Raw genomic sequence first — 14,553 nt, forward strand, 5'->3', positions numbered from 1 at the left:
TTTATCTGCTGAGAGAAATGTCCTTACATAAACGCTTGGTATGCTTTCGCCGAAAAGCTTTTTTGAAATCTGACATGCCAGGTGGATTATCAACAAACTAAGCTGTGTTTTGCTATATTGCACTTGTGATTTCATGAAAATTAAATATTTTTAGTAATTTAATTTGAATTTGGCGCTCTGCAATTCAGAGGATGTTGACGAAAATGATCCCGCTAACGGATGGGTGCGTCAAGAAGTTAATTCATAAACAAAATTGATAGTAAAAACACGAAGTAATTGATATGTCTACCTTTACTTGTTACTTCTGTGAACTTTCATTGTCCTCCATGAGGGAGGAGAATTAGAATTTAATTTTAATAATGAGAATTTATTTTAAAGATCTGGGTTTTTGGTAATGGAATTTCAAGGCACAAGGCAATATTTATTCAAATTAAAGAAGACAGTATAATATCTCCAAAACGAAATATAAGTGTTGATATTAGTTGGCATTGGTCTTTACCTCAACATCACCGAGCTTTGTATTTCTAATACCTTTTAAGACTTTTTCTGGGAGATGTTTTCCGTTTGACCAGAAAGCAAAGCATTTTGCTTAGTCCTAATTTTTAGGATGGAAATGGTTGAAAAAAATGTATACATGCCTTTATTTCCCTGAAATATAGAGACTCTTAGCATTTATTTGACACCAAATTTGAAATGCTCCTATGAACTTCACATTTTGGTGTTCATGGGTCTTTTACATGGAAATGACCATTTAAGAAATACATCAAAACACAAATATGTTGACGTAAAAGAGCCATGCCGAATAATCTCAACACATTTAGTTTTGTAGAATTGTTTTAGCTTCTGTAAATGTAAGAAATATTTCCTTGTGCCTTGTAATTCCATTATCAAAATCCCACTCATCTTTAAGATATTTTCTAGTTTCTCTCCTGAGAGGATGAAGAAAGTTCATAAGTAACAAGTAATGGTAGACCTACCAATGACTTGCAGTGATTTAACGGATTTCAATTTTGTTTATTAATTATTAAGTGATTAAAATTCAGAATAATAAAATACATTTTAAAACATTAGTAACACCAACTGACATTTACTCCTGAGGTACTGACCTGTTGCACCCTCTACAACCCCGGTGATTATTATTTGACCTTGCTGGTCATCTATGAACGTTGGAACATCTTGAAGAACGATCTGGCCTTAAGGCCATGTACTCTTATAATCTCCACCCAGCACAGCCAGAAGAGGACTGGCCACCCCTCAGAGTCTGGTTCCTCTCTAGGTTTCTGCCTTTCTACTTTCTAGGGAGTTTTTCCTATCCACTGTGCTTCTACATCTGCATTGCTTGCTGTTTGGGGTTTTAGGTTGGGATCTGTATAGCACTTTGTGACATCTGCTGATGTAAAAAGGGCTTTTTAAATAAATTAGATTGAGTAACAGAATTACTCCAAGGGAATTGGCTACAATGGGAAATTGGTCACAAACCACAGTTGGGTCACCTGCTACTGTCCTCCCTTCCACTGGCATACTAAGTTCAGCTCATAGCAGTTCTCTTTGTCTTTCTGTTAACACTCTTGGTTTTACCAAAGGACAAGAGTCTGGAGAACCCATCCCTTGCGCGCTCTCTCTCTCCAGTTAATGTCACCTCTCCCAGCTCTTACTGAAACCTACCCATGAGCCCCCTCTCTCTCCATTTACTGTAACCAGCATCCTCACCCACTGAGCACCGACCAACACCGGACATCCATGGACGTTGAAAAGTAGTTGAAATTTGGTCGGTTCACCCTGGCCTTGCTGTTAAAGTCCACAGACGGACTGGACCAATCATAGGCGTATGTTTCACAAGTTTGGACAATACAGTAAGCAGAGCACAGCAGAGTACAGTCCAATACAGCAAAGAAAGAGTACAGTAAAGTATAGTATAATGTACTATACTCTACTCTGCTAGATTGTACTGCACGGAACTCTACTCTGCTCTGCTGTTCAAACTTGTGAAACATGACTTTTGGAGAATCTCATTCATATCCATAATGATGCATTTCTATGTACTACAGATCAGGGACCCGTGATGTAATTCCATTACCGTAATTCTGTTACTGGGTGTAAATCCACTTCACTTACTGTAGTTCAATAACCAAAAACAATTTTTTCTATGTGTCATGTTAATCCGGAGCAGATGCCTCCCGAGTTGCACAGTGGTCTAAGACACTGCATTGCAGTGCTAGCTGTGCCACTAGAGAACCTGATTAGAGTCCAGGCTCTGTCCCAGCCGGCCGTGACCTGGAGACCCATGGAGCGGCGCATAATTGGCCCAGCGTCATCCGGGTTAGGGGAGGGTTTGGTTGGCAGGGATGTTCTTGTCCCATCGTGCTCTAGCGACTCCTGTGCAGGCCGGGCGCAATGCACGCTGACACGGTCGCCAGGTGTACGGTGTTTCCTCCCACACATTGGTGCGGCTGGCTTCCGGGTTAAGCAGGCATGGTGTCAAGTAGCAGTGTGGCTTGGCTGGGTTGGGTTGTATTTCGGAGGATGCAAGGCTCTCGACCTTTGCCTCTCCCGAGTCCGTACGGGAGTTGCAGCGATGAGACAAGAGTGTAACTACCAATTGGATACCACGAAATTGGGGAGAAAAGTAGGTAAAAGTAAAATTCGGTGCAGATATTTAACAGAGTTTTTGGCAAACGTGGTCGCATAAAAACCAGAGGGAGATTTTACCAAAATTCTGTTCCCAAAGTTTACATCACCACAGCTTCCACTAAATTCTTTTTGATACATTTTTTCTGTGGAAATTGTTAAAAGTAGTCCTTGTGCATAGAGTTGTATAGTTTGTTAAACGTTGAAATTCTGTTATTGTGGAACTGACCCAATGCAAAACAATAAAACCAATCTATCTATGCTCTGCATGTACACCAGTGGTAGCAACAGGTGGCCCGTGATGCAAAAATCAGCCAGCGAGTCATTTATTTTGGTCCCCCAAAGTTGTTTTGTGTGTGTAGAAAGGTAGGTAGGTAGATAGATCTAACTATCTATAAAATCACCAGGAATTTAGCTTTAAAAAATGAGTTCAATTTAGGAAATCTAAGTACTCCCATTAATATATATATTTTTTTTAAAGACATGTGATCATGTCTGTATGTAATCAAGGTACATCGCCTTCAGAAAGTGCCAATACCCCTCACCTTTTTCCACATTTGGTTTGAATTTAAAAACGTTCTGTCACTGGCGTACACACAATACCCCATAAGGTCAAAGACAAATTTCATTTTTACAAATGATTCAAACATTTATATTTGTAATGTATTCAGTCCATATGGCAAGCCTAAATAAGTTCAGGAGTACACATTTGCCTAACAAGTCACATAATGAGTTGTGTGGACTCACTCTGTGCGCAATAGTGTTGAACACGAGTTCTGAATGACTACCTCATCCTTATACCCCCACACATACAATTATCTTCTAAAAAGGTCCCTCAGACAAGCAGTGAATTTCATACACAGATTCAACCAAAGATCAGGGAGGTTTTCCAATGCCTTGCAAAGAAGGGCATAGAAGGGTAGATGGGTAAAAAAAATTAAAAGCCAACATTGAATATGCCTTTGAGCATGGTAAAGTTATTAATTACACTTTGGATGGTGTATCAATACACCCAGTCACTACAAAGATACAGGCATCCTTGCAAAGCAATTCACTTTTTGTCCTGAATACAAAGTCGTGGTAATATTGGATTTACCCCAAAAATGTCTGAGTACCACTCTCCATATTTTCAAGCATAGTGGTGGCTGCATCATGTTATGGGTATGATTGTATATCTTTTTTTAATGTTATTTAACTAGGCAAGTCAGTTAAGACTGCCTACCCTGGCCAAATTCTCCCCTAACCCGGACGACGCTGGGCCAATTGTGCATCGCCCTATGGGGCTCCCGATTACGGCCGGTTGTGATACAGCTCGGGCTCGAACTCAGGTCTGTAGTGACGCCTTTAGCATTGCAATGCAGTGCCTTAGACAGCTGCGCCAGTCGGTCCCTATTAAACTCCCCATTACTTAATGATACAAAATAAACGGAATGGAGCCAAGGGGCAAAATCCTAGAGGAAAACCTGGTTGTCCGTTTTCCACCAGACACTGGGAGATGAATTCCCCTTTCAGCAGTATAATAACCTAAAGGACAAGCCCAAATCTACACTGGAGATGTTTACCAAGACAGTGAATGTACCTGTGTGGCCGAGTTACAGACTATCTGCCTGAAAACGGTTGTCTAGCATTGATCAAAAACAAATGTGACAGAGCATGAAGAATTTTGAAAATAATAAATGGGCTTACCCTGAAAGACTCTCAGCTATAATCACTGTCAAAGGTGATTCTAATTTGCATTGACTGAGAGGGTCAAATACATATCTATAGGGATAGTTTCATTTTTCATGATTTTCTTTTTTACAAAGGTTAGAATTTTTCTTCCACTTTGACATTGAGTATTTTGTCTATAACAAAGAAATGACATTTTATTCCCACTTTGTAACACAGCAAAATGTGTGAAAAGGGTTGTGAATACTTTCTGAAGGCACTGTATGCAATTCTTTTCAAATACAATTTATTTTTGATCAATTTGCAGTGTAAAAATTATTATAATTATGTTCCGGCCGCCCCCACGACTTTTCACTCTGACAAAACCATCCCACAGCTGAAACTATTTGCCTACCCCTGATACACACCATGAGTGCCAGCTATTTCATTCTGTATTTATAATGCAATTTGAATCCATTTGCATCGTGGCAAAGATTTTTATTAAAAAGTTACAACTCACAAGTTGAACCTTAACCCTATGCAGCAATTATCAGCTTGAGCTCCATTAGAAGTGGTCATGCCAGAGCTGGTCTAAAGAGGAGGCCAGACTAAAGGCCGCTTCCACAATGTCTCCCTATTCTCTATAGGGCCCTGCTCAAAAGTAGTGAATTATATGGTGAACAAGGTGACATTTCAGAGACAACCTAAAGCTCCACCACTGCAGAACCAGGGAGGCCAGACAAAGCTCCACCCCTGCAGCTCTCTGACCCAGAGCTAATGTGAGTGACCAGCAGGCTCCACATGACTGGACAGCTACAATCACACCCACACCATCATCTCAGGCAGGGAGCCTGAATACAGGCATGCTTTCCCACTACTCCTTTCCCCTCTGTCCTCATACTCATGCTGTATCTTCCAAAGCTCCCGAACTGTAACAGTTGTACACTAGAATGGACTGTTCCAGAGTTCAACTGTCTCTGCTCTATACGTCTACAGGACAATCCTAATACTGTTGCCCCTCCGTAATCAGCTTACTAGTCGAGGCCACAGCTTCCCCATCTCTGCACTTCATTAATCATGATTTTGCAAACAGACGTGGCTCCAGTAACAGGATTAGTAAATTATGCAAAAGGAATCATTCCAATCTCCCTGGATCTCCCCGTTAAACAGGAAAATACTGCATAACAGCAGGTGGAGAACGATCCTTAACCCGCTCTTCCTCAGTCCGATGTTGATTGTCCTACAACCTCATAACTCACTGAACAACGGAGAGCACAGGAAGGATGGGTGAAAGCCAGATGCAATGATGCATGTGGCTACTGACTGAGCCCTCTAAACTGCCGACAGGCCTGGTTACCGGCCAGAGAGAAAGACAACCTTGTAAAAGCAGCAGCAAGGTCTCCACACTCACACGGGGGAGGGGGTTGGGGAAAGGTAGGGGGTAGGGTGGTGAGTTCAAATTAAACCAGGAGGAAGTGGGCCCTTTGCGGGGCTCTTACAGGTTCAGTTCCCCCCTGGACTCAGATTAGTCATTACCCAGAGATCTGAGGGTCTTAGTGGGTCCCGGGCAGAGGGGAGAAGTGCACCTGTGCAGCAGCACATCAAATGGGTCCTTCTCATGGCAGTGGACCATGGAGGTGATCTAGTGACCACCCTACCCTGGCCCCAGGGGCCTCATCTGACTTTATGTCTCTACTCTGATTGGCTGGGTCCGAGGTCATGTGGTGGGAGAGAGAAGACTATAAATTGACAGACAGTGAGGGGTTCTGGGCTTTGGAACTCAATTGTCAGGGACATTTACCTGCTCTGTTCAGTCTTATAAACCCATTCCAGAGTTTCACTCAGAGAGGAGTGTTTTGCATAAGGAATTTCCTTTCCAGCTTTTTCACAAAACAGAAAGAGGGACAATGTTTAAGACTGTTGCTGTTATGAGCAGTATTGCTGTCTCTGTGATCTTAGGATCTAGTTAAGTGTTTGTTCAGTCAGTGGGTCCAGACGACCCATACTGCGTTAGAATAGGATCCGTGTGATCAGAGTGACAGAGTCGTGACGCTGAGTCAAACTAATGTCTCTATGCGAGGCCCTGAGAGAGGGCAGCAGTTCTAACTACTGACCGTCTCTGACAGAGGCCTGGATTGTTCTCCGGGTGGTCAGGAGATGCTTGGACAGCGTGATTGACGGGAAACCTGTGGTGCTTGTAGGTTGGTACTACCCAGCACTACTCATCACAGGGGATTTTTACCCCCAGATACACAGGCAGGAATAGGCCTCAGTATGAATAGACGTTAGAACAATGGCCTCCAGTAAAGTTCAATACACGGCTCCAGAATGCTGACTCATCTCCAAAGTAACTACAGTGCGAATTCCTGTAAATAGTACCCACGCTTACACCGTGAGTTCCAATGCAATAAGTTCACCTTACCCTGCTGCACACACATGAATACTTCACTATCATTACTTAACTCTTCACAACAACCACCTGATAAAACTAACTCTTTGTTAGGAGAGGCATTGTATAATCTTCCTTCCTACTGGAGCCGCAATCCTTTCAACAGACAAATCCTTTGTGTCAGCAATGTGCCATGATAACACCCCACTTTGTTCAGCCTCTTGCATTACAACCATTGGGAGTATTGTCATAACACGAACTGTAGCAGTACGTAGCGGGACAGTACACCACCAACCCATCTGGACAAGAGGAATACCTATGTGAGAATGCTGTTCATCGACTACAGCTCGGCATGCAACACCATAGTACCCTCCAAGCTCGTCATCAAGCTCGAGACCCTGGGTCTCGACCCCGCCCTGTGCAACTGGGTACTGGACTTCCTGACGGGCCGCCCCCAGGTGGTGAGCGTAGACAACAACATCTCCTCCCCGCTGATCCTCAACACTGGGGCCCCACAAGGGTGCGTTCTGAGCCCTCTCCTGTACTCCCTGTTCACCCACGACTGCGTGGCCACGCACGCCTCCAACTCAATCATCAAGTTTGCGGACGACACAACAGTGGTAGGCTTGATTACCAACAACGACGAGACGGCCTACAGGGAGGAGGTGAGGGCCCTCGGAGTGTGGTGTCAGGAAAATAACCTCACACTCAACGTCAACAAAACTAAGGAGATGATTGTGGACTTCAAGAAACAGCAGAGGGAATACCCCCCTATCCACATCGATGGAACAGTAGTGGAGAGGGTAGCAAGTTAAGTTCCTCGGCATACACATCACAGACAAACTGAAAATGGTCCACTCACACAGACAGCATCGTGAAGAAGGCGCAGCAGCGCCTCTTCAACCTCAGGAGGCTGAAGAAATTCGGCTTGTCACCAAAAGCACTCACAAACTTCTACAGATGCACAATCGAGAGCATCCTGGCGGGCTGTATCACCGCCTGGTACGGCAACTGCTCCGCCCTCAACCGTAAGGCTCTCCAGAGGGTAGTGAGGTCTGCACAACGCATCACCGGGGGCAAACTACCTGCCCTCCAGGACACCTACACCACCCGATGTTACAGGAAGGCCATAAAGATCATCAAGGACATCAACCACCCGAGCCACTGCCTGTTCACCCCGCTATCATCCAGAAGGCGAGGTCAGTACAGGTGCATCAAAGCTGGGACCGAGAGACTGAAAAACAGCTTCTATCTCAAGGCCATCAGACTGTTAAACAGCCACCACTAACATTGAGTGGCTGCTGCCAACACACTGACACACAGTGACTCAACAGCCACTTTAATAATGGGAATTGATGGGAAATGATGTAAATATATCACTAGCCACTTTAAACAATGCTACCTTATATAATGTTACTTACCCTACATTATTCATCTCATATGCATACGTATATACTGTACTCTATATCATCGACTGCATCCTTATGTAATACATGTATCACTAGCCACTTTAATTATGCCACTTTGTTTACATACTCATCTCATATGTATATACTGTACTCGATACCATCTACTGTATCTTGCCTATGCTGCTCTGTACCATCACTCATTCATATATCCTTATGTACATATTCTTTATCCCCTTACACTGTGTATAAGACAGTAGTTTTGGAATTGTTAGTTAGATTACTTGTTGGTTATTACTGCACTGTCGGAACTAGAAGCACAAGCATTTCGCTACACTCGCATTAACATCTGCTAACCATGTGTATGTGACAAATAAAATTTGATTTGAAACGCAACACGGCCAATGAGGGTGAATATTCCACCCTCATTGGGGCCGGCTGCAGTCGGATGCCCATGCCTGGTCCCATGCCTGGTATACAGGGGAAGAGGCCTCCGCAGGCCTTGTGTATATGGGGGGTGGGGGGGCTCCCATTCAGTGTTTAGGAGCGGTGCCTTTGGAGTAGCTGCGCTCAGTTCAGCCCTACATAGTGAGGAGCATCTCATTCAAGCAGGGCTTTTGTTCAAAGTCATGCCTGGCATGAAAGAATACTTTCCCATCGACCTCCTTTCTATTGGCTGCTTTCGCCTGCAAGCATTCCCCTTTTAGATAGCACACAGGACTGACCCATCACACACACCCACCCACCCACGGCGGACCAGCAGTACAGGACAGTAAACCCCCCCCCAGTGTGAGCGAAATGAAAAGGATCCTGACCGATAGGTGAGAAAACAGACCCTAAATCATTACAACCAATGACGACGCAGAAGAAAACGATAAGTCTGCTCGATCAGAAACAGCATCACTATATATATATATATATATATATTAGTCGAGCTCCTCCTCACCTTGTCTCTGTATGAAGACCCGGAGCAGTGGGTGGGCCGTAGACACCGCCTTGCAGAAGTTGTCGTCGTTGTTGATTGGCAGCAGGTCTCCGTGGATGTCAGCGTAGCCAATCATGACCTCCATGTTGGCGATGCGGTGAACGTGCATGACGAGCTTATAGAAGTCCTCGAACTTCCCCGGTTTGAACCGGTCCACGGAGAACCGCCGGAACTCTGCTCCGTACTGCAAGGACAACACATAGGGGTGAGTTAGCAAGACAGCTGCTTGGTGACCGAGCACAGCACTGAACACAATTTGAGCCGACCTTATACTTGAATCTCGATCGATATCGACCTGGCCTATAAACGTATAGTTAGACACAAGGGACCTCAGTGGGACAGAGTCCTAAAATGCTAGGTAATCAGTGTCACAACTGTTTCACATTGTTCTCTAATCCACCACCAAGGCCAGACGATGTTCAGCCAAAACAGAATCAGACAGACACAATATTCCTTCAGGATGTCTAAAGAAGATGATTTTTCGGGAACTTCACAGACAGTCTAACCACAATAAAACGATTTACACAATGTAACACTCAAACAAGCCATGAAAAAAAGAAAAGAGACGTAATTGCTATGTCCATGTCTTCCATTTATCCCACTGAAGCAAGAGGGAAGTGGAGGTTTAGGCTTGTCCCAAATGCACCCTTTTCCCTAAATACACAGTGAGCTCCAAAAGAATTGGGAAAGTGACAATTGTTTGTTTTTTGGGGCTCTGTACTCCAGAACTTTGGATTTGAAATTATAATGACTGAGGTTAATTAGCATTAATTTGAGAGTATTTTCATTCATATCGGGTGAACCATTTAGAAATGACAGCACTTTTTCGTACATTGGTCCCCTGAAATGTTGGGACTAAGTTATTGGGACAAATTCACGTGTGTATTAAAGTAGTCAAAGGTTTAGTATTTGGTCCCGTACAAACTTGTTGAATGCACTTGCTGTTTATTTTGGTTGTGTTTTAGAATATTTTGAGTCCAATAGAAATTAATAGTAAATAATGTATTGCCATTTTGGAGTCACTTTCATTGTAAATAAGAATAGAATGTGTCTAAACACTTCTACATTAACGTGGATGCTACCTATGTACAAAAAGTGCTTTCATTTTTAAACGGTTCACACGATAACGGATGAAAATAACCCTCAAACTAGAGCTGACAGTCTGCACTTTACTCTCATAGCCATTGTATCATTTCAAATCAAAAGAGCTGGAGTACAGAGCCAAAACAACATTAACATTGTCACGGTCCCAATACTTTTGGAGCTCACTCTAGTCCAGTACTCTTGATCAAGGACCCGGGTCAAAAGTAGTGCACTATATAGGGAGTAGGGTGCCATTTGGGAAGGAGTCTGAGACAAAGGAACAATGCAGGTGAATGAGTCAGCAGTAAACAAGCCTATCTGGATGAGATGACGCCAACAGACAAAACAGTTCGGGTCAGAACAACATTATATAGGGGTGGACAAACTGACTGAGCATGCACACACACACCAAGGTTTGCTCAAACAGGATGCCCAGAGGCGTGATTGTCTGTACTGGCGTGTCTGTGTCTGTGTGTGAGAGAGAGAGAGAGACTGGACCACCATGGAGAGCAGCTGGGGTGACCCAGGGGTCACAGCTCTGGTCATGTAACTGACATAGCCAGTAGAAACCCTATCACTGTATGCGTGGGCACTGGGTCTGCATAACACAAGCTGGGCTTTGTCTCTGACAATAGCAGTCACATTACAACAGTAGTCACTTGTGGATGGTGGTGAACTGTGCTGCACTATGCTATGATGCGGTAATTATCTGCTCAGAGAGGAAGGCCGGATGACAGTCTGTTCTAGAGTAAGGCCTAGGTTAGACTGCTGGAAGGTTTGTGTTAGACTGGGCCTGTCATGCAGTTTGTCATTACAATGTGAAATATCATCTGAATATGTTGGTGAGGCAGTGTGATGCCAGGTGTGTTATCCAACTCATACTGATGCCAAACATGAATAAACACACACACACACACACACACACACACACACACACACACACACACAGACCAAAATAAATCATCAAATGAAACCTACATTTAGCAATAAGTGATGGGTTTGTGACAGACTGTTCTCCCTCAGCTTGTGGGCTGATGAGGTCTTGTGAAAACCACTGAGTCATGATATGATTTTATGAAGAAAAAAAACCCTCAATAAAATAGATTCAAAAACAGAATCCTAAAAGTGCTAGATATGTTAGCTGTTGAAAAGTAGAGGTCAGTGTTTCAGTATGTTACCATGTCATCCGTCTGACTGAGCTGTTAAACCAGCCTGTGTTTAAAACATGAACACAGCCTAAAGGGAGTCAGCCAGCTTCAAGTCTGGACAAGATCATGAGCTAAATTTGAATCAGAACCTGAAAATAATACATCACACTAACAAAGAGTACCTCCTCCTCTTTCACGGGAGAATGTTAAAACGGGTCCAGACAGGTACAGACTGACAGGCTGCGCTGCTCAAGCATTAGGCCCGACACACTGACTGACATGGATGGAGGCCAGACTAAGTTTGCTAATGGCTTCTCGGTCTTATCGCGCTTCTTCCCCGCGTGACAATCTAAACTACCCAGCCGACCAGTTTTTGTATGGAGATGCAAATTCCAGTGGTTGAGAGATGAACCGTGATGGGTGAGGGAGGGTGAGGTAGATACTGTCGGGTGAATGAAGACATGCTACAGTACCGTCTAAAGACATCTCTACAGAGAACAGCTGGCGCTGAGACAAACCAGCCCGTTGCAACACAGCTCATCTTTGAGAAGCCACGTTGTTCCGAGTCTGGTGTTATCAGAACAATTCCCGAGAACAGGTTCTCCTCCTGGGTCAGTGAAAAACAGAAACTAAACTCCTTTATGACATCACTAAGAGGCTGATACCGATTCCCTCCCTCAGTGGGGAGAGATGGTGCCTGATTGAGGTCACACTCCAACAGGCCTGAATAGAGTGGTGATGGTGAGTTAGGTTGTCGTGTCACTAGAGGATGACACCGGTTGACTCACTACAACAGCCAATTAGTTCTGTGATGACACATTTAGTCCTGCCCTACCAAGCCCAACCCAATATGGCTCTTGATGACAAGTTTCTCCTAAAGTTGACAAGTTTCCTCTCCACCTGTCAGAGGTTGTTTTAAAACACACAAACAAAATGTTAAACTGCTTGCTCCTTAAGGGGTTCCCAGGAGAAATAAGCCAGAAGGGGGCCCTAACACTCTGATAGGGCTCCTGAAAGAGGACCTCCTTTCACCACAGACAGTGAGACAGACAATGGGTCAGCAGCATTCCAGCCCCGGTATGAATTAGTGAGACTGAATATTAACTCTGAATTAGAGCTGAATACTCACTCAGCCCTCTGAAACAATAGAGGTGGATCAGCTCTGCGGCAGGCAGGCAAGGTGCATTGATGCACTTCACCAACGAGAGCCTTGAGCCTTCGATTATACAACCCGCCTAAGAAATGTCCAGGCTGTAAAATCCACCTGAGGATAAACTAAACAACATCAGCACCATCCTAAACCTTGTAAGAGAGGAGGAAAGAGAAGAATGATGGAGGAACATAAATGGGCAACAGATATCATAGAAGTAGAAAAATATACTATCAGTACAATATATTGACATGTCAGGATGGAGAACTGATCTATTCCACTAATGGTTTCAATGGCACATATTCGTCTTATCACCCACCAGTGTCTGTTGGTTGGTAGGCAACTGGCACACACTCCAGACTTAAGTGATGTTTACAGTATGAGGGGAGGAGGTAGTTTCACTCACACACACACACACGAGAGCGACAGACACCCAGCAGGTCAAGAGCTGCTTGACCGAATAACTAAAATACAACATGTCTCGGTTTCTAGCCCACATCGATAGACGATTACATTACAGTTTTACAACAATGAGAGAGCATATTTGTATTAAAATAACGAAATAAATCGGTATTAGGTCTATTGGAATGTAATTTGGTTGAGAAAGCTCGGCTATGATATTGTAAAGTCAGTCGGTGTATTGTTGTGTTGAAATCAACACGCTGTCAGTGTCAACTCTGTTAGTAGCAAAACAATCAAGAGTAGTTGCAACAAATGTTGCAAAAAATAACCATATCTCGACCACTACTCTTGGGAATTACCACGATACTTTCTTTAGAATAATTAACACATTTAATCGATCCTTCCTCAATGCAAAACCCGTTTTTCTAGAACATCTGCCATGGCATTAGGATTCGCATGAATAGTCCCAATCTTCAGCGGGTTTTCCACTAGAAATTTCAAAAAGTTGCCTTGTGAAAATCACAGTAGTTTACAACCAATTCATCAACTAACCAACTGTGGCGTTAATGTTGAGAGTTTGTGAGTATTCCCATTGCATGTAGCTGGTCAAATCTAGACAAGTAGCAGTACAGTCTACTACCTCTTCCACCACAGCCGAGTCTATTTAGCCAGAAACCCCATTCCAGAGCATGTGAAGTAGCTAAGGCTAACTATTTAGCCTACTTCAAAGAAAATTGTCATGATGGTGTCTAAATGTGTTCCAACGATAGACTAGTCGGCTTACCTTGCTTTTCACTTCAACCGCGATGCAATCAAAATATTGCAGGGAAGATTGGGATTTATTAAAACTCCGATTCATTTTTGCGGTTCCAGTAAAAGTTCACGCGCTCGCCCACAGAAAAGGGGCTGTTCGGGTCTATGTCCAGTCGCTAAATCCCTTAAATCCCACGTCGTTTAGACAGCAAAGTTTAGTTAACTGACTTTCTCGGTTTGTGCTGCGGTCCGAGACGCATTGGAGAAACTTCAGGGGGGAAATGAAACGAAGACAACAAATCGGTGCCTCTGACTTGGGGGAGTGAGTTCGCAGATGACATCATCGAGCTCCTGCATGAACGTTTTCAGCTTTCAACCCTCCCAAAACACACGTCCTCCAAGACGCCAGGGGACGCGATGCCATTGGCCATTATACCACGGCTAAGGACCGTTCTTGCGGAGTGCCTGGATACAGCCCTTTGCCGTGGTATATTGGCAATATACCACAAACCCCCGAGGTGTCATATTGCTAATATAAACTGGTTACCAAAGTAATTAGAGCAGCAAAAATACAGGAATTGTTCTACCTGTGGTATTTCGCTACACTCGCATTAACATCTGCTAACCATGTGTATGTGACAAATAAAATTTGATTTGATATGGTCTGATATACCACAGCTGTCACCCAATCAGCATTCAGGGCTTGAACCACCCAGTTTATAATGCTTAGGACCCAAACTATCTGGTTTAGAATAAGCATTATAAACTATGTGGTTCGAGCCCTGAATGCTGATTGGGTGAAAGCTGTAGTATATCAGACTGTATACCACGGGTATGAGAAAACATGTATTTTTACTGCTCTAACTCTGTGTTGTATACACCCCTTAGTCCTATTTTTTTTACTAGAAATAATTGATATGCTTAGTAGAGAGATCCACATAATATGCCAAGAAAGACACCAA

At 43.7% G+C, this 14,553-nt stretch overlaps 1 protein-coding gene across 1 annotated transcript in view; it reads right to left on the bottom strand.

The window, feature by feature from the left end:
* Positions 1 to 13,959, bottom strand: part of LOC112264656 (partitioning defective 6 homolog gamma) — a 46,636-nt gene extending 32,677 nt beyond the window's left edge. Inside the window, exons 1-2 of the mRNA XM_024441408.2 lie at positions 13,623 to 13,959; positions 9,017 to 9,239 (exon numbers count right to left, since the gene is read on the bottom strand). Of these exons, the coding sequence (XP_024297176.1) occupies positions 9,017 to 9,239; positions 13,623 to 13,697 (298 nt within the window). The 5' untranslated portion in view covers positions 13,698 to 13,959. The remainder of the gene's footprint in view (positions 1 to 9,016; positions 9,240 to 13,622) is intronic.
* Positions 13,960 to 14,553: the final 594 nt, after the last annotated feature.

This window comes from Oncorhynchus tshawytscha, linkage group LG13 (assembly GCF_018296145.1).
Source record: "Oncorhynchus tshawytscha isolate Ot180627B linkage group LG13, Otsh_v2.0, whole genome shotgun sequence".
Lineage (NCBI taxonomy): Eukaryota > Metazoa > Chordata > Actinopteri > Salmoniformes > Salmonidae > Oncorhynchus > Oncorhynchus tshawytscha.